The 18,894-nt window shown below is 35.0% G+C and overlaps 1 protein-coding gene across 3 annotated transcripts; it reads left to right on the forward strand.

Annotated features, from left to right (window-relative positions):
• Nucleotides 1–2,171: 2,171 nt before the first annotated feature.
• Nucleotides 2,172–18,860, forward strand: LOC120106004 (serine/arginine-rich splicing factor SR30-like). Of its 3 annotated transcripts, none has more exons than XM_039118826.1 (15): nucleotides 2,172–2,303; nucleotides 2,949–3,040; nucleotides 6,031–6,096; nucleotides 6,320–6,394; nucleotides 6,481–6,577; nucleotides 6,677–6,723; nucleotides 6,812–6,869; nucleotides 12,328–12,377; nucleotides 12,490–12,546; nucleotides 12,633–12,748; nucleotides 12,826–12,930; nucleotides 18,033–18,066; nucleotides 18,144–18,224; nucleotides 18,320–18,391; nucleotides 18,628–18,860. In XM_039118826.1, exons 2-14 carry the CDS (start codon nucleotides 2,954–2,956, stop codon nucleotides 18,359–18,361), a joined length of 915 nt encoding a protein of 304 aa, XP_038974754.1. In that variant the 5' UTR covers nucleotides 2,172–2,303; nucleotides 2,949–2,953; the 3' UTR covers nucleotides 18,362–18,391; nucleotides 18,628–18,860. The 3 variants fall into 3 exon arrangements, with proteins under 3 accessions (XP_038974754.1, XP_038974753.1, XP_038974755.1); XM_039118825.1 differs by lacking the exon at nucleotides 18,628–18,860 and adding an exon at nucleotides 18,494–18,608; XM_039118827.1 differs by lacking the exons at nucleotides 18,033–18,066; nucleotides 18,144–18,224; nucleotides 18,320–18,391; nucleotides 18,628–18,860 and adding an exon at nucleotides 17,367–17,624.
• Nucleotides 18,861–18,894: the final 34 nt, after the last annotated feature.

Consider the following 18,894-nt stretch of genomic DNA (forward strand, 5'->3'; position numbering starts at 1 on the left):
TGGTAATAAAATAGAGATAATAAATGGAATAGAAGGAGAGGCAACCGTTATTGTTGGTTTTTATGCAAGCAATATTGTTAGCAACTCTCTGTCATTGTTAGGTAGAATTATATCAGTTTTTTTCTTGCAGCAAATAATTGGAAAAAAGTTAATAGTAAAAATACATTACCAAGCTGTGCTTGGTGAGAGTTTTGTAGGAGTGTTTTCCGAAAAAGTTCTGCATGAGTTTGTTTTCGAGAGTCGAAATTACGGCTTTTTCTCAAATTTGGGATGAAGATTTAGCACTGGAACTTTGATATAAATTTTTCGGTTGAGTTCTACCTTCCTGAAAGATGTTGGTTACTTTGAAATTGTAAATATTATTATTGAAGTTTTGTGAAACAAATATATTTGGAAAGTGTAGGTGCCATTGAGTATCTTTCCAATAATAGATAGAAGAGCAAATTTGTTGAATTTTGCGTCCATTGCAAGATTAAGTATTTGAACACTAACTAACTGCCGAGCCAACTTTTCAAATATGAAAAATTTTGTAAATGCCAGTTTCATCTTCAAGTTGCATTTAATTTACATCTTCCAACGTTGAAAATATAACAAATACTATTATTTAATAAAAATGACTTTATTTGTTTTCAGTAAATCAAATGATATAATAAAAATAAATCATGATTTTATGATGGCACTAAAGATTGATCATTACCACATTAATTGTACTAATAAGTGTCGCTAAAAATCTTTACCACGGATCTGCAATTGTAACATGATCTGTACCACCAGCCATAGAACGTGTCAATCGATCTTAGATTCGCTTTATATATAAATTTTACCCTCCAAAAGGATAGAAATAAAATAATTTAAAAAATTTGTATAAATACATGATTGAGCATACTTAATTTTCATATTATACTTGAGAGTTATGCGGATCTAATTCTAGTAATTCTTTGATTGTTTTTCAGCTGGCAAACACTTCTTGCCATGGGTTAACAAAGTTTTTTATGTCAGTCCTATAAACATAATTGGAGGAATTGTTATTTTGATCTTGTAAATGAATTTATGAGCATATTTAGACCGTAATGTATAATAACTGATATGTATCAGATATAGGATCATAAAGTTCAGTGTCATTATTTGCTTTAGTACACTTCAATTTTCGAGATTTGTACATTTATGTAATATTTTGACCCAGAAGATGCTGATAAGCAAGGTTTTTCTATATATATAAAATAAGAAGAATGCTTTAGTGAGGATAATTTCAAGTTCACAATAAAACATATCATGGAAAAAAAAAATACTTCTATATGTTCTTACAATCAAGCCCGTCAACAATCTTCTTCCTCTTCAGAAAAAAAAAACCCTCGAATGCATGAAAAAGCATCAACTTATATAATTGGAACAATCTTCCTCCTTTTATCAATGTTTTTTCTCCATTTACTCTTTGCTGCAGTCCGTAAGCATAAGGTTTTCTCATGATAACATACTGCCTTATGGTTGAACATCTATGTGAATAACTTTTATATTTAATATCATTTCTAAAACCATCTTCACCAAATAGAAATAAAATTAAATACTACATAATCATAAAGCCAGGATATAAGCCACTAATACATTTCAATCATTCTATTTTGTGTTCCATAACAAGATTACATTGACGATCTACCCAATACAAATAACCGACAATCAAGCATGCTATTTTATGACATAAATGAGTTTTCAAAGAAGGGAAATAAAAAACTAACATTTTCACAAAAATAAAATTTCTTTATTTTATTAAGAGTATATTATATATATTTTAAAAATAAATGCTCAATCAAATATAAGTTTTTCTAAAATATACTATTTTTATGATTAATTAAATATATATATAATATTTTTTTTAGCAATCATATATTTAGATAGAAAAATATTTGAGTCAAGAAAAATCCTTCCGGCAGCCAACGTGATACGTGGGTATGCTTGGCAGGATCGCTACCATCCAAGCCTGAATAAGAAAGATTTCCGGGCAACCTGCGACAAATTTAGTGAGTATTCTTTAATATAAGCTCCCGTCCAAATCAAACGGTCGGAATGGAAGTGATGCACATCTCCAGGCTGATCGACGATCAGGATAACTCCATAGGCGGCGCCACGCGTCCGCGCTCGGGAAAAGGGTCCACCGCCACAAGACCACCTCCTATAAACCAGACGCTCGCTCACCTTCGACCTCCGCGCTCGATCCCTGGCAGGCCTTCCGCTCTCTCCTTCGTCTCCGACGCCGACGTGAGCTTTTACCCTAAGCCCCTTCGATCACTTCAGACCGAAGCCCTAGGGTACCGTTTCCTTTTTCTCTATAATCTTTCTCCGTTTCCGGCAGAGATTGGCTTCCTTTTTTGATCTTCCTGGGTTTTGCGCTCGATTTTTAGGGTGCCTTAGGCTTCGATTTTTTTACGTGGTTTTGTGATGTTCAGTCCTTATTTTGACTCTCTTTCCCTATCTTCTTGGGGTTTTCCCGTAAATATTCGTTTTATTCTTTGTTTTTTTTCCTGATTTTAGGGTAGGGTTTTAGACTAATGCTTGGTAGGTTCTTGTTTTTTCGAATACAATGTAAAGATGAGATTTGATTTGAGGATTTTCGTCTTGGCGTTCTTGATGTGTTATTTTTCCTTCTGTGTTTGCTGTCTTTATTATGCTTCCAATTTAAACGCTTTCTCAAGATCTTCTCAGGTTTTACGAGCAAAGAACCTAATATTCTGTCATTTATGTTCTCTATTTTCGAGTAATTTGTTCTTTCATGGGCATCTAGGGTTTTAGAGTATGAGTTTTGCATGCTACGATGACATGCTGTTATCTTGACGAATCCTATGTTGAGATGAGTAGATAACCTGAGGTTTTCTTGTCAAGATATCCTTTGAGTTTTCTGTATTGTTTCCTCCTATCTTTGTTTTCTTATTTTCTTTTAATTTTTCTGGTTGCAGGAAATATGAGCAGACGAGCCAGCCGAACCATCTATGTGGGAAACCTGCCAGGAGATATTCGAGAGAGAGAGGTTGAGGATCTGTTTTACAAGGTCTGAGATTTTCACTGCTCATGGTTACTTGTTCTGTAAAATCTGATAACGTTATGAGATCCATAAATTAGGTTTGCAAGGCTGAGAATAGGTTTTCTGAAGAGGGATCTATGTTATTCACACCATTTTTCTCACTGCTCTCCATAGAGTTATCTGATAGACCCTGTAAGGTGCAATTAGAGATGAATTAGGAGAATTTGATAAATAATGTCTTTAAATTAGGCAATTTGTTCTGTAAAATATAATGATTTCATGAGATTCATTTGTTGGGTTTGACTAGTTGAAATTATCTTTTTTGAAAATGATCTATGTTATCCATGCCGTTTTTCTCATTCACTTTCCATGGATTTATGTGATAAACCATTTTTGGGATCTGATACATTTGCATTCTGTTTGAATGCTGGGAATCTTTGAAAAAAGGAGGCAATTTAAAGTCCAGGTCTTGGAAAACCAGTTATCTTTACACACTGTTATAATATTTAGGATTTCTCATGAAAATACATTCATAAACATAGATTAAGAATGTCAATTAATGCCACTAAATGAGTAGCATAAGTTTGAAATTTTTATTTTAGTCTGAAATCACCTTATTAACCTCCACTTCAGACAGGATCAAGATTTTTAAGATTAACCTGATGCTACCTTCACTACCGAAAATTCATTTCGATATTGCATCAGTGCTTGATCTTTGATGCTTGGGACTTAAGACTTTTGGATACCTAGGCACCACACAATAATATTCTGGGTCACTTGGACTGTGTGATGTCATGATTTCCTCATCAAGAAGTGTCAGCACTTTGCCATGGCCTTTTGGATTGTTCTGCTAAAATGTATTTCAAAGCGTCCAAACCCCCCGTATCTGTACCCTTATCAATGCATTATAGGACAGTGAAGAGACGCCAGTAAACCCATATATAATTAGCTTTGAGATGTAAATTGCATTCTTAAAAAGTAGCTATTGGGTAATGATTTTTGTGCATTATTATATGCCATTACCAAGTTAAGATGATTACATTTATACCAGACACATTATGTATCGAGTTTGCAATTTACTGTAATTCCTGCAAGGATTATGTCTGTGGTTATATGTGATAAAGGCAATTCTGCTAAAGTTGATTACAATTTTGTCAAAAAGAAAGTTTGGGTAAGATCATCAAGGTTTGACAGGGTTTCAAATTATTGTTTTCATTGATGTCTTGGAAAGTACAATATAAGTTATTGATGCATACACATGTGCACATGTTTATTGTGTGATAACTTGATGAATGATAATTATTTAAGTTAAAAAATATCCAGAGTATTTTACATCTAAAATTACGTGATGAAGTTTTATCTCTCTCTCTCTCTCTCAAAAAAGGAGAGAGAAAAGTTGAATGCATGGAAAGTTGTATAAACACCTAGAGCTTGTATTTTTGGTGAAACATCTCTAGTTATATAACTACTGCTGCAAGAGAAAATCTCAGTTGAGAATAAATTTCAAAACAACGAGCTATTAGACATGAGATAGTATGTTAATCTAAATCCTCTGGTTCACCTCAAATTCAATGTGATCCCATGTGAGTTTTCCTTAAAAAAATGGATAGAGTTTGGATGGAATAATCGGATGAAAAGTAGAGCTGTAAAATTGGGGAGTAAAGTTCTATCACAAGGATGAATTACATCTAGTGTGAAAATGGTCCAATTTTTATTCAAAGCTTCAACATTCTCCAAATGAAAATATTTCTTGAGGGTGTCTAGGAACCAGCATGGAGAAAGACATCGAACTTGATTTTTGGTCCTTTTAAATTTTAAAAGCCTCCTTGCTCTTTGTTAAACTTAAAACAACCATTGATGCAGAGTCTTCTTATGCCATGCCAGATTGACCACTTCGATGGGAAAATAAACAAAATAACAGAGGACATAATCAATTACTTTATTAGTCCCCAGAATCATATAGTTTTAGAACTTCTTGAAGTTCGAGTATTTTATGATCTGTGTGGGTAAGACCTTAGTTTGTGCTGTTATTTTTTTTTTGTTAAATTCTTAAAATCAAAGATTAGTTGCATGCATTTCTTCCACCTTTTGTTCTTATGTGAATATAGTAGTAATTGGTGGTTAAAATCTAATTATAAGTCACATATAGTAGTGAATATGCAATTTAATGAATAAGAAAATGCTTGAAAGGGTGACTGCTTGAGTAGATTGATGGGCGATTCCTTCTTGCCTTTTTGAAGGAACCATTTGGTGCCTAAAGACAAGCCTTTTCTAGGAAGGTCTTAGTACTGGGAAGAGTTGAAGCGACTTAAGAGATAAGACTCCAAAAGAAGTAACTGTTATGGACAGGACCATAGCCTACCACAACCTTTTATTCATTGTGACATGTTCTCAGATTTGCTTCTCATTGTCCAATCTGTTCTTCATTATGCCTGGGTCTCTATCATCTCCACAAAAGGATTACTGGCTGTTGTGTTTCTTTTCCCATATCCATTGAGTGCACTTATCAAAGGTGTGAGTAGCTTTGAGCTGGGGAGCTGGGAATGTGTGGTCTTCCATCACTCAAAGATGAGATTCTTATGTTGCCAGAAGTAAAATGAGACAAAGTCGGATGCCACATGAAGCTAGACTCAGAAGCTTTCACGTTATATTCATATATTTGCACCGACCTTTTATCTAATTATTAAATAAATTAGAAATGATTGAATGTATTAAGTATTTACTTGCTCTGATAAATGATGTCATTATTCAGGAGTGCTAACATAGATCCTCAGATTAGAGTCTCGATGAACTTCGATTTTCTTAGGTTTAAGTGTACATAGCTTTGAAAATCTCTTTGCAGAATCTGTTGGTGACTTGTTATTGCCATTAATGAAGGGATTTAAAAAGCTGACCTAACAATCAAAGATGTTCATTTAGAAATGGATACCAAAGTAAATAGGTGAATAATTTCTTTTAACTGTTATTTCATTATGGTTTCAGATTTGTTGATTATTTGATATGCTCTGTTGTTGCAGTATGGACCCATTGTTGATATTGATCTGAAGAATCCTCCAAGGCCTCCGGGTTATGCATTCATTGAGGTAATGCTATCTCATTTTGAAATACATTGTTGAAATGTGCAATGTTAAGAATATGGGCATGTTGTGTTGTGTAATTGCAGCCTTTTCTGTTCGCACATCCAGATAACAAAAAATAATTGGGCTGTTGTCAGAATGATGTATTTACTATGTATAAGTTGGTTTTTGTCATGGGAACTTAGTATGTTTCAAGGCTTATACTACATGACGCTTTCATTTCTTGCAGTTTGAAGATGCTCGTGATGCTGAACATGCTATTCGTGGTCGTGATGGTTACAATTTTGATGGTCACAGATTACGGGTATCATATTTGGCAAATACTGATATGTTATTAACAGACTTTTCTGTGGCTAAGATTTCCTTCACCTTGTTTCGTTTTTAATGCAGGTGGAATTTCCACACGGTGGAAGAGGCTATTCTTCTTCTGTGGACCGTTACAGCAGTTATAGTCGTGGCGGAGTCTCGAGGCGGTCCACATACTGTGGTATGTGGTTAAATATGTAGTGTTATTTGCTCCTTTTTTGGCATTTCTTGGATGATACATGCATTTTTTAAACTTTCTAAAATATATATAACCATGCAGTGCTGGTTACTGGTTTACCTTCTTCTGCCTCATGGCAAGACCTGAAGGTAGATTTCAAATGGCATGTGCAATTTCACCTTATTTTTCATTTCTCATCTTGAATATGCTTACTTTAAGTTTTTACCCATTGACTAGGACCACATGCGTCGTGCTGGTGATGTCTGTTTCTCCGAAGTGTTTCGTGATGGTGGAGGTAAGCTGCTGATTCTCCTTTACTTTTGCCCTGGGTCTGTTTCTTATTCTAATTGTTACATGCTACATTTGTTAGGGTGATGTTTTCTGAATTGGCATAGTATTAGGTTCTCTGACTGCATATGATGCTTGCTATTTACATTTGAATACTGATACATGCATGCAGTCATCTTTCACTAAATATAGATATACTATAAAATTATTGGCTTCCTTTCTTCTTGATATATGATAGCTGACACCAGAGTGGGATGACTTATGATCTAGGGAATGTGGTCTAATTTCCAGGCAGGACAGTCAGCTCACATTGTGATCATAATATTATATTTTTCGATATTTTGTTTCTAAAGGAAGTTAGTGAAATGTGTGATATTTTTTAAGGACTTGCCTTGTAGCATTATTGGATTCTTGTTTACAACCTGGAACATTTAATAAAATCCAGAAAAATTCACTTTGCAGTCTTGATAATCATTTGATTAGTTTTTAAGGTATGAAATTAATTAACATGAGAGTAACTGATAAAACTCAAATGAACTTTTATGTTCCTATGGATTTTTTTATCATTTCTTCTGAATTTTACTCAAATTTGGTGCTTGCTAGTTTTGCATCTTTATATTTCTGCCAGCTACTTTTTCAGAAAAAAATATCAAGCCATATGAGTGCAGTCTTGCAATACTTGACTTTTTCCCTTGTCTATAGCTGGAAGGCATTTTCATGTATGCGAGTAGCTTACTAGCTTAAATATGCAAACTTTAACATTGAAATTAATCCTCTGGAATTCAATGTTTCTTGTTGGATGGTTGCGTGAAGTTACTGGATTTAGAACACAATGAACCTCATATATTAGCTTGCTGGTTAATATTATGTTACAAATTAATGATGTTACATCTGTCAACATTTTTTTTTTTGGCTTGTTTAGATGACTTGAATGAATGTCATCAGACAGTGGTTTTTATCAGTATGTCTGCATAGTGACCATAATCATACTGACTACCTTTTAGTGATCCTATATTTCCCATTTCATGAAGATGATTGATCTATCTGGCTGATTTGGCCTTTTTAACTGTTGGTACTTATATAGGTCGGTTTGAGCAAATACAAACTAATCAGAGATATCATTTGAGTGCCTCATTTGAGTCATGAGATATATTTTTGGCTTGCTATATTGACATCTACATCAGCATGTAAAGTTTTTCTATCATTTTAACATCCTAATAAGAAGAGAGAAGAGGGGGGGAGATGATATGAGGGAGAGGAGAACAGATGAAGGAAGGTCTTTAAACAAGGAAAGAAATAAATATATAGATAATGTGCATGCAGAAAATACCAATGCTATACTAATTGTTGCCTGATATCTTGATGAGCTCAATTTGCTAGTCCATAAGTATCTCAAAGTAATCACTGCAATAAGGTTGTGTACATTCCATGCAATTTTATTTATTTTGTTTTGCTGTCTTTACTAATATTTGTTTGATTTTATAAATTGCATTTATGTTATCAACTGATTTACAGTATATTGATTGGTGTTGGCATTGTCTACCAGTCATGACTAGACTTCAGACTTGTCTTAGAAGCCTATTTGCTTACAGTAAGACTTTATGCAGTGCGCCTTAGCCACCTGAATCTGGATGAGGTCAATGTTTTTTTTAGTCGTAGATGGGTACTTTATCAATAATGGTCGGTGCAGTACAGTTATCCTTGTACCAATACATGGTAAGCTGTTGGAGTCGATACAAACACCTATTCCATCTGTTGGAGTGGGGGCATACTAAGTCCCACATACTATACTAGGTTGGCATTGTGTGCAATTTACTGGGTACTTTGGCACTTAAAAACCTGAATATGGTGTAGTGGAGAACTATAATTTTTTTTTTTTGGTTGAGGATGATGAGAGACATCCTAATAAATAATTTAAATATTCTATAAAAGCTAACAATTATGCTTTTTCTTGAGAGGAGGCGCAAAATCCCCATATTTGGTTGGAACTTGAACCAGGTTTCTTGTATCAGCACAAGATATTTCACTAACCTGTCCAGTTGGCACCATCTTTTACATATATATGTTACATGCATATATAAATATATGTTATATCTATATATATTTATATATAGACATGTTATATACGTTTATGCATTATAATATAAATATTTATATTTTGTGTATATATACATAGTGTGTGTGCATCTAGTGTGTCTATATTTCACTAACTTGCCCAGTTGACACTGTCTTTTACATATATATGATCTACACATATATAAATATATGTTACATATAAAATATATTTATATATAGATATATGTGACATATATGTATATATATACATTTATGTGTTATAATATAATATTTATATTATGCGTATATACATAGCATGTGTATCTACGTATACATATATATACATATATCTGTGGTATCTCTCTCTCTCTCTCTCTCTCTCTCTATCTATCTATCTATCAATCTATCTAACTATATGTTATTCATGTATCCATATATGTTCATTTATAGGGATGGATTAGGCTTCTCCGAAGAGGAGAGGGTGTGTACACCTTTCAGGTTGAAAATCAATAATCAAGAATTTAAATCGAAGATCCACTCCATTGATCATTATCTATACTCATAGAAATGCCTAGAAACCAAAAATCACGTGTTCTGACAGCCTCTAACCTATGCATCAAGTGGGTGCAAAAATGTATGGTTAAAATGATATTAGACGATGTGTTGCTATGATCGAAACATCAAACTCTAATATTTTTTAATATATACATGTTTTAGCATATGAATAAGGTGGATTCTCAATATAAATGCTGTATCTTGTTTTTCAGCATGCTATGACAACGAAAACCATCAATTTTGTGTCTGCTTAATATGTAGGTTAGGGACCGCAAAACACATGATTTTTTGTTTCTAGGCATTTTAGTCATATAGATCACGCTCAATGGTGCAGACTTTTGATTTGTTTGCTTGATTACTGATATTGGACCTCAGTGGATTAGATACGCTCTCCTCTTAAGAGGAGACTTACCCCATAGAGATATTTGATATGTGAATGAAAGAAGTCAAAAAAACTGAATGCTGTATTCATAATTGAAAGAAGTCTGATTTTAATGTACTAGTCAAAGTGGATGTTGCATTCATAACTGAATGTTGCATTCAGACTATATGTGCTTTGAAGTTTCACGTTAAATTTGGAAACTGAAACCTAAAGGCTATGTCTAGATGTTGGTCAAGTGGTGGGTACTAGGAAGTTATCTATTTTTTTGGGTAAATAGGAAATTATCTGTTTAACCAGCCAACAACACCCAACAATACTCAAAAAATGGTAGTCAAAGGCTCAAAAGGGTACTTAACCAGGGTAACTTTATCCTATAAACAATAGGGGCGTCAACCAAACAGTGAATAACTTTATTTGCTAGTTAGTGGGTGAATACATATGGTTAAATCTACTACGGGGTGATTCGCCATTTGGCATCCATACACAGCCTAAATGATTTGTTTTTGACCCAATGAGTTTGAGGCTAATTTCAATGAAGACTAAGATGTGGGGCTCACTCAATATATTTCTTAGCTACCTATGCTAGCCTTTTTTCTCATTTTATCATTCATTTTGTTTTATTCTCTTTGCAGCAATACCTTCCTCACAAAAAATAAAGGAGAACAAAGTTTCTGGTGTAGGCTTACCTATTTTAAGACTTGAACATCAGGGGCATTTTTATTGTCTTTTGTTAGATTGTCATTAAGCAATAAAATGATATATTATATATTTAACATCACATATATATGTTTGTGTGTGTGTGTGTGTGTGTATTTAAAATTCTAACTGTCGTAATATGAAACTAGTGAAGCAATACATCTAAAGGTTCGGAAGAATGAATTTCCTTCGAAAGGTCATGTAATTTCTTCTCTGGACTTAGTTTATTTTCCATTTTTTAAAATTCAGTTGAGGATAATTTACTGTTATGTAGTTGCAAATGAAGATTATCAAAACTAAATGTGCAACCATTGGAACTGTAAAAATTTGAATTCATTTGGCCAGCTGAAACCAAAACTGATTTTCATACCTTGGTTATTTTATATATCCTTCAGTACAAATCTTAAAGAATTCCCTTAATACATCTATTATTAAACCATGACTTGCAAGAGAGAGAAGGAAAGAATCTAAGCTTATTTTTGTGTCCAAATAGAAAGAAATTATTGGCACTTCTAGTTTTTGAGATTTCCTTTATTTCTATTCAACAATTAGTGTCATGCATTGTTTTCCATCTTTTACTATTAAGTGACTTATTTATATTTTTTTTTATTGTTTCGCTGCAATATGATCATTGCTTGTTGCAATGGTAAATGGCTTGGGCTTACAAGCACAATTGCATGGGTTCTAATCCCAAGGCAACAATATTGTGCAAGAAAAATGTCAAAGATTAGGTTTGTTCTTGGCTTGCCCCTCGTAGTAGGGATGTGCACGAGTTAGGTCGGGTCGGTTTGGAGCTAAACCCGAAACTAACAGATTTAAACTGTTCTCCTAAAACTGAAATCGAACCCGAACCAACCATCTGAAATTGACCCAAAAAATTCGGTTCTGTTTAGTTTATTGGGTTGATATTCACTGGGCTGGGCTAAGTCTAAACATAAATTTTTTTTATATAGGGTGGTTATGCAACGGACTGGACTAAATGGGCTGGGCTTAGTCTAAACATAAAAATTCTAAAAAATAAAAATTGATATATATATATATATATATATATATATATATATATATATATATATATATATATATATATATAGACACATATGGGTCGGGTCAAGTCAGATCGGTTTAAATTGGTTTTTTAAAAACTCAAACTGAAACTGAGCTGAATTTTGTAGGTTCAAGACTTTAAAACTGAAACCAAACTGAATTTTAAAAAGAAATGATATAAACTAAACCGAAGAGACCGGTTCGGGTTGGGTTCGCGGTTCGGCTGGTTTTTACACACCCCTACCTTGCAGGACCTTAGATTATTGGAATCATAAATGTGTAATGGCCCTTTTTTCTGCTTCAATATGTATTAGTGTACTATGTGGCACAGAGTAAGCCATAGCCTCATCAAGATGTGGATTCTGTTTGGCAATTAATTAAGGATTCCTTATGTTCTTGAATAATGAAAATTCAAATTGAGTTGCAAAATTAAAATTTGAGTTTTAACTACACGTGCAAACTTTGCTATGATTTGAGTTCTGTGGACATAAATGTGCTTGTCTTATGCTAATCTGTCTGGATTCAAATTTAAATTTATTGATTCTTTAATTGTAAATCAAATTGATATGCTGCTATAGACCAAATGACCGAAGAATCCTTACTATCCCTTTCCCCTTTCCCTTCTCCTCTCTTATTTTACCTGCTGTAAGGGAAACGACTGAGGTCTTTACCTTCGGAACTAACAATTGTGTTGAAATGAATATATAGTAATTGCTCCAATGTGTGTTTGCAGGCACTACAGGCATTGTAGACTATACAAACTATGATGATATGAAATATGCAGTATGTTTCTAATCAGTTATATCTTGAAAATTTCATTTAAATTTATATTGTTTGTTAGGTAACATATGAACCTGAACATCTAAAATTTTGTTTGTCTTTAACCTCCATGCAGATCAGGAAACTTGATGACTCTGAATTCCGGAATGCATTTTCTCGGGCATATATAAGGGTATCACACATACACATACCTTTTGTAGCCCTTTTTCCTTCTCATCAGATGGCCTTTTCTCATGCAATACTGTTCTGGTGATATAGGTCAGGGAATATGATCGGAGGCGAAGCCTATCTAGGAGCCGCAGCCGTTCCTACTCCAGAAGCAGAAGCCCTAGCTGGAGTCGCAATTATAGCCAAAGCTGGAGCCACAGCCGAAGGTATGGTGCAGATTTTCTTGTCATAGATACTGTTTGTAAATGGACAATCCTTAAGTTCGAGTGAATTTATTGTGCAGCAAGACTTCGAGAGGAAGGTCAGCATATCGCTCGTTTTCTAGATCTCAATCAAGATCTGTTTCATCTCGCTCTGATTCGGGATCGAGGGGGCGCTCTCTGTCAGGGTATGCCTTTGTTTAGTCCGTACTATCTATTCATGCCTCTGTGGATGTGGGTTTGAGACATTTTAAAAAATTGGTTAGTGAAGCACGGAATCTCTAAATTCTGGATCGGCCATCCCTTTCTCTATGCTTGTTATTTTACCTTGTAGATATGCAAATTTATCTATTTTGTCTTGATTGCTATTTTAGGCTTTCCTTGATTACAAACAATGAGTTTTCAGACCTTATAGTTTATCTTCTTTTTTTTTTCATCTTAAATGTTATTTCATTCTTTCCTTAATGATAAACAGTGAGTTATCAGAAGTTATGGTCCAAAATGTTGGTGTACTGCTATTCTCATGTCTCTGTTATCTTGTTTCTAAGCATTGTTCAGAGTGCATTTCGGGAGAACAATTAAAATATTTGTTGGGATGAAAGCTCGGTGCAAGAACATTGAAGGTGGCTATTAGAAGGAATATTTATGGCAAGTAAGGGTTCATAATGCTGAGCCCAAATGGTTGGAGGAGTCCTCAATGGTTATTGTTATGCGTTGATCAAGTTTGCAATGCTTTAAGCTAGTTAGTTAGCCAATCATAGGATAACTTTAAAAGTATTTATTGTGCAGATGGAGAACCTTAAGTTATTACCTTGATTCTGATTCATGTCCTGCACGTGTGATTTGTGAAGGATGAGGAGTTCTACATTACTTCTTCCCTAGAACTTACATTTGACTTAGATATTAGGTTTTGTGTTAACTGTATAGGAGTTACATGCTTCATTCCTTTGGGAAAGGATGATAACTTTCTTCAGAACAGAACCTGCAGAAAGGTAATGGATAAGCACTTGTCAAAGCTTGATCGAGTGTTTTGTTCTTACAATATCAAATGGTTGCCCCAATTTTGAACCTTTGACACTTTCATATAATTTATGTCTTATGAAATCTTCGCAGCAGAACATAATTTTACAGTAGTCCTTCCCTTTTATTTTTCCATGCCTTGCTAAGAAGGAGCTTAGTCACTGGCTAGAACCTAACAAAGCTAGATTTTCCTTCTTCTTGTTTAAATAAGTTTAGTGAGATGACTGTCTTTTCTATTGAATGCGACATTTTCAGTGAGATGTGAGGATGCTCTGGAGGTTGTTCTTTTATGGGCTGACAGAAGATGAGATGGCATAAGATAGTTGATAGCCCTGTTGTATTGTGTGTAACTCTGAAGTATTTTGAATGAACCTCAAGTTGATAATAAATTGTATATTATGCTTGGAAAGGATTCATTAAATAAATATTGGATAGTTCTGACTTCGTAGAATTTTTGAATCTCCTCTTCAATGGTTTGCCAAGATAAGTACAAAGCTACAGTTCACTGAGTTAAGTTTTGAGGAACAATGTTGGTGTCATTTTTTTCAGCAATTCATAATGCTGATATCTTACAATATAAAATGGAGTGGTAGGTTATTTATTTATTTTAGTATGCTGTAAAGGGGAATAATAAGAACCCCTTGAAATGTACTTATGATTTGTCCACATCAACCCAAGACGGACAAATATCAAGCTATCTCTTGCAAGGAGAGTTTATAGGGATATTGTATTAGCACTTGGCTTCTGTTTCTATTATTAGTTCGGGAAATGCTACTTGCTTAGCCTATTATTACCTTTTCTTGACCAAACAATATTTTGAAACATTCATTTTGCAACTCTGGTTATGGAGGGGAAAGAAGATGAGACCAAATTACTGTTCCAAGTGCTATCAATGCCTTTGTTTGGAGGGGGAAGAAGATAAATTGATGCACAAGACACAGATGAAGACATGGGATCATGATGTGGGGTAGTAAAAAATGTGATGTGAAAGGTGTTGTTGATTTTGATGCTAGAATACATGGAGATGGGCAACTCAATTTGACTGATGAGAGCATATGATAAACGTTCCACATTTTTGAAGGATGTTCTTCAGTTTGTTCTTTAGATGCAGCCTGTTTGGAGGTGGCTTTGGCATCCTATCTTCCCTGTTTGTTGAGGCCTGGTTTGGCTGAACCTGATCGAATGTATTTTGAGGGATTGTTGTGGTTGGGGTCGGTAGAGTAAGCGAACAACTAGCAAGATTAATTGTTGGTATTTTTCTAATGCAATTATTTATGTATGGGGTTGTATAGATGTTATATACATCAGGATGCCTATTCTTATTTAAGAGGGGTAGAGTAAGCGAACAACTAGCAAGATTAATTGTTGGTATTTTTCTAATGCAATTATTTATGTATGGGGTTGTATAGATGTTATATACATCAGGATGCCTATTCTTATTTAAGAGGGGAGCATGTGGATGGTTAGAAAAAAATACCCTACGAATAGTGTTGTAAACCTTAGATGAACCAAGTTGACACTAATCAAGTCAAGCTGGCGAAAGGCCTGCTTGAGCGCCTTTGGATTAATCCGGAGTTCAAGTTGGTTGGCACTGTTCAGCCTCTGAATATGGAGAGAGATGTCCTTCTGCAGCCACCGTAGCTCTCTACCAACTTTGCCCACACCTTTGGCCATGCTACTGCTGCTATTGCTTGCTGCTTTTGTATCCCTTTTGCTGGTAGCTTCCTTCTACCTTCCAATACGTTGTGCCTTTGGAGAGGGAAAAGAAGGTTTCTTTCTAGCCCTAGAAAGAGGAATTGAGAAGGACAATCAGGGAAAATGAGTAAGACTGACTGGCTACTGTTAGTTTATGTCAACATTGATGCAGGCTAGACCTTATAATCTTGGGGCAATATTAGTGGGATCTGACCCAAATTATCAGTTCCACACTTCATAATGTGACTGAACTCGTTAATTTGGCTGGATACTGCTCTAGGGGCTTGCTTTTCTGCACTTGGACGATGACCGTGTTGTTGATTCAAAATGACTTGAGACATTTACCTCTTGAGGCTTTCATGCATGTAGAGCTGCACACTCTACATGATGCCACCCACTCTCTACTTAATACATCAAACAACAGATGGTGGAAATAACCTCCGAATTTCATGTATCTTATTTGCAAGGATAGCTAGTCGAAAAATGACATATTGCCTAGTTTTTGGGATTTTCTTTTTGATGTTGGTCCAAGTAGTAGTTTAGCAGTTGTTCGCTTTGGCACATCAGCTGGTAATCATATTGAGATATCAAGACAAATGAATGATGATATACTTGTGAATTTGGATTGTTATACGTCAAAAGTCCGCACTACTTGTCATGTCTCTGTCCAATGTTGTAAAGGCCGCTCTGTGTGCTTGTTTATGTGCTTGATTATGTGCAATATTGAAGTGCTCAGGGGCTTGCTCTGTGGCAAGGAAGCCCCTGAGCACCTCAATAGTCCCCAGGCGAGGTGAGTTTGCCAAGACGATGCCTAGCAAGCCCCCCCAGACAAAGTGAGGAGGTTGGCAAGCGCCTCTCCAATATCTAAGAAATTCAGTTATTTACTTTTTGATATATGTTTTAGAAACATCAACCATGTTTGGGAAAGTGGTATTTGCTATCATATTTGAATTTTGAAGTTATTAAAGGCTGTCTAGTGGTTTATTTTTGCCAACTTTAATTATTTGAAAAGATGATATGGGAAGTGACATTTAGATGTGATTTTTAAAAGATGCGAAACACGATATCTAATGTACAAGACAGTTTAATTTTTGATATTGAAACTTGATGCTTGAATTATTTTCAGATACATATAATATTTATTTCTAATACATTTTTTGAACTTTTTTGAATTAGTGCCTTGTTTTTATGAGGCAAGTGCCTTTTTGTTGCCCAATACCTTGGGTGATATATGTTTTCTCTAGTCTTATTGGCACCTTTTGCTTTCGACCACGTTGGCTCTATGTTACTCAAATGATGCATGAAAATTTTGGTTTGCTTCATTGAGCAGTGCTATTAAGGATATGGATGATTTTTGCATAACCCACATGCAGCCACTATTTGTGTCTCATTTATCAATAAATATGAAAGGGTTTTGGTAGCTTGATCCCTGATTTTCTACACTTTTCTTGCCTTCTTTCCTTATTTTCTTCAAATGTATAATGCCGTAACATTTTGCATTGAAATTATGCATGAATTGTCATTGATACTTTGGTGTACAGGGTCAACTATTTCAATATTTTTTTGGTGGAATGTATTTTTGATGGTTATTTATGAGTATCATGTAACTGTTGTGCGCCCCCATGCTTCAAATTTTACAGGAAAATATAATTCTCGCAACTATTTTAGGCAAGATTCTAGCTTTGCACTCATGAATTGTTTGCGTCTAATTTTTTCTAAATTTCTTGCTTTTAGACTTATGCACATCCTCTGTTCTCTCTGCGTTTTCACTCTGCATTCTTAACTATATGTTTCTGGTTGAGTTTGCACCCCCCACCCCCCACCCCCGGGTTAGAGTGTCTATCCATGATAAAGAACATTCCAAGCTTCCTAATTACCGTTTTTGAAAGCTCCCTTGTTTGTTTTCTAGATACGGGCTTATGCGGCGATCTGGGGATTGCATAGTAGGGACTTGATGGGATACTGCAAGTGCCTAGTCTTTTGGTGATGTATGCTGTTCCATAAATTGAGAAAAGTCTTGGAAACCTGACTTTTTTTAATACCACATGTTATATGGCATTTGGCTAGTACCCATTGGAGTTGAGTGGGACTGAATGGATGGGTTGCAATTTAGTGCTGGATTACTCAGAACTAAGTGGAAATGGGACTTGCCAAACAGTGGTAGAAAGATTCATCATTTCTTCTCCAAGTTCACCTCACTTGTAGGAGTTGCGCTCAGGAGCCTGGATATGGATTTTGGTGGTACGGATAGAAAAGTATTTCTTCACTTCTTGTATGTTATAGTAGATTCTTTTATTCTCCATAGGTTTTTGCTGCCTGGTAGCTGGCAGTTATAGTCTTCCTTGATTACGGCTGCTGTCTTCGACATCCATCCAGTGTAGTTTCTCCATTTACAATGATTTGAAGAATGAAGAGAATGGTCTATTTTCCTGTGCTGCTAAAGTTATTTGAGTATCTCTTCTGTCAATATGGTACTGTGACGTGGAAGAGGTGTTGAGGCTTTTGGATCAAGTTGAAAAAGCAACTTAATGGATATTGTGGATTTTGAATTCAGTTGTTTCTGGAACTTTTGCAGATCACAATCAAGATCCAGATCACCAATTGCTTCAGTAAGTTTTATCCTACATTAGCATTCCATTGTTTCCTCCTCTTCCTCCTTGTTGATCCACTGGAATGTAATGTGCAGCCCCCGCGGGACAAACGAGTGAGCAAAAGGCCAAGGAGGCAGAGCCCGAGCTGGAGCTTATCGCGTTCTATATCTCCTGCTGTATGAGCCTACTCACCTGCTCATTTGTTCCTTGGTCATATACAACATTGTGATCTTGATTTGTTTTGTTTTGTTTTGTTTTTTTCGGGGAGCAGATGTCTGATCGTAGCTGGTCTGTTGATTCTCGAGACCTTTAAGGAGGAAAAGTAACTGCCTGAGCTGAATAGGTGCAAAAATTTACAGAATACTCGAAATACTCATAAGACATTTGGTTATTGCTGTTAGAAATGATCTTAAATGTTGTAAATTATTTGTGGAGTTGATTGCAGGACATGATGCTGTTTGTGTGCTAAAAATGCTTCTTTTCTGTTTACCGGTTGATACTCAAAATACTCAAGACATTTGGTTATTGCTGTTAGAAATGATCTTAAATGTTGTAAACTATTTGTGCAGTTGATTGCAGGACATGATGCTGTTTGTGTGCTAAAAATGCATATTTTCTGTTTATCTGTTTATCGGTTGATACTCAAAATACTCAAGACATTTGGTTATTGCTGTTAGAAATGATCTTAAATGTTGTAAACTATTTGTAGAGTTGATTGCAGGACATGATGCTGTTTGTGCGCCAAAAATACATCTTTTCTGTTTACCGGTTGATACTCTGAAATACTCAAAAGACATTTGGTTATTGCTGTTAGAAATGATCTTAAATGTTGTAAACTATTTGTAG

This window comes from Phoenix dactylifera, unplaced genomic scaffold, assembly GCF_009389715.1.
Source record: "Phoenix dactylifera cultivar Barhee BC4 unplaced genomic scaffold, palm_55x_up_171113_PBpolish2nd_filt_p 000427F, whole genome shotgun sequence".
NCBI classification, from domain to species: Eukaryota; Viridiplantae; Streptophyta; class Magnoliopsida; order Arecales; family Arecaceae; genus Phoenix; species Phoenix dactylifera.

Excerpts from the sequence above, each read along its gene's own strand:
- LOC120106004 (XM_039118826.1), top strand. The coding sequence starts at position 2,954 with ATGAGCAGACGAGCCAGCCGAACCATCTATGTGGGAAACCTGCCAGGA. Across the intron at positions 6,395-6,480 it reads TTGATGGTCACAGATTACGG|GTGGAATTTCCACACGGTGG; the intron begins GTATCATATTTG and ends TTTTTAATGCAG. Across the intron at positions 18,067-18,143 it reads CCAGATCACCAATTGCTTCA|CCCCCGCGGGACAAACGAGT; the intron begins GTAAGTTTTATC and ends TGTAATGTGCAG.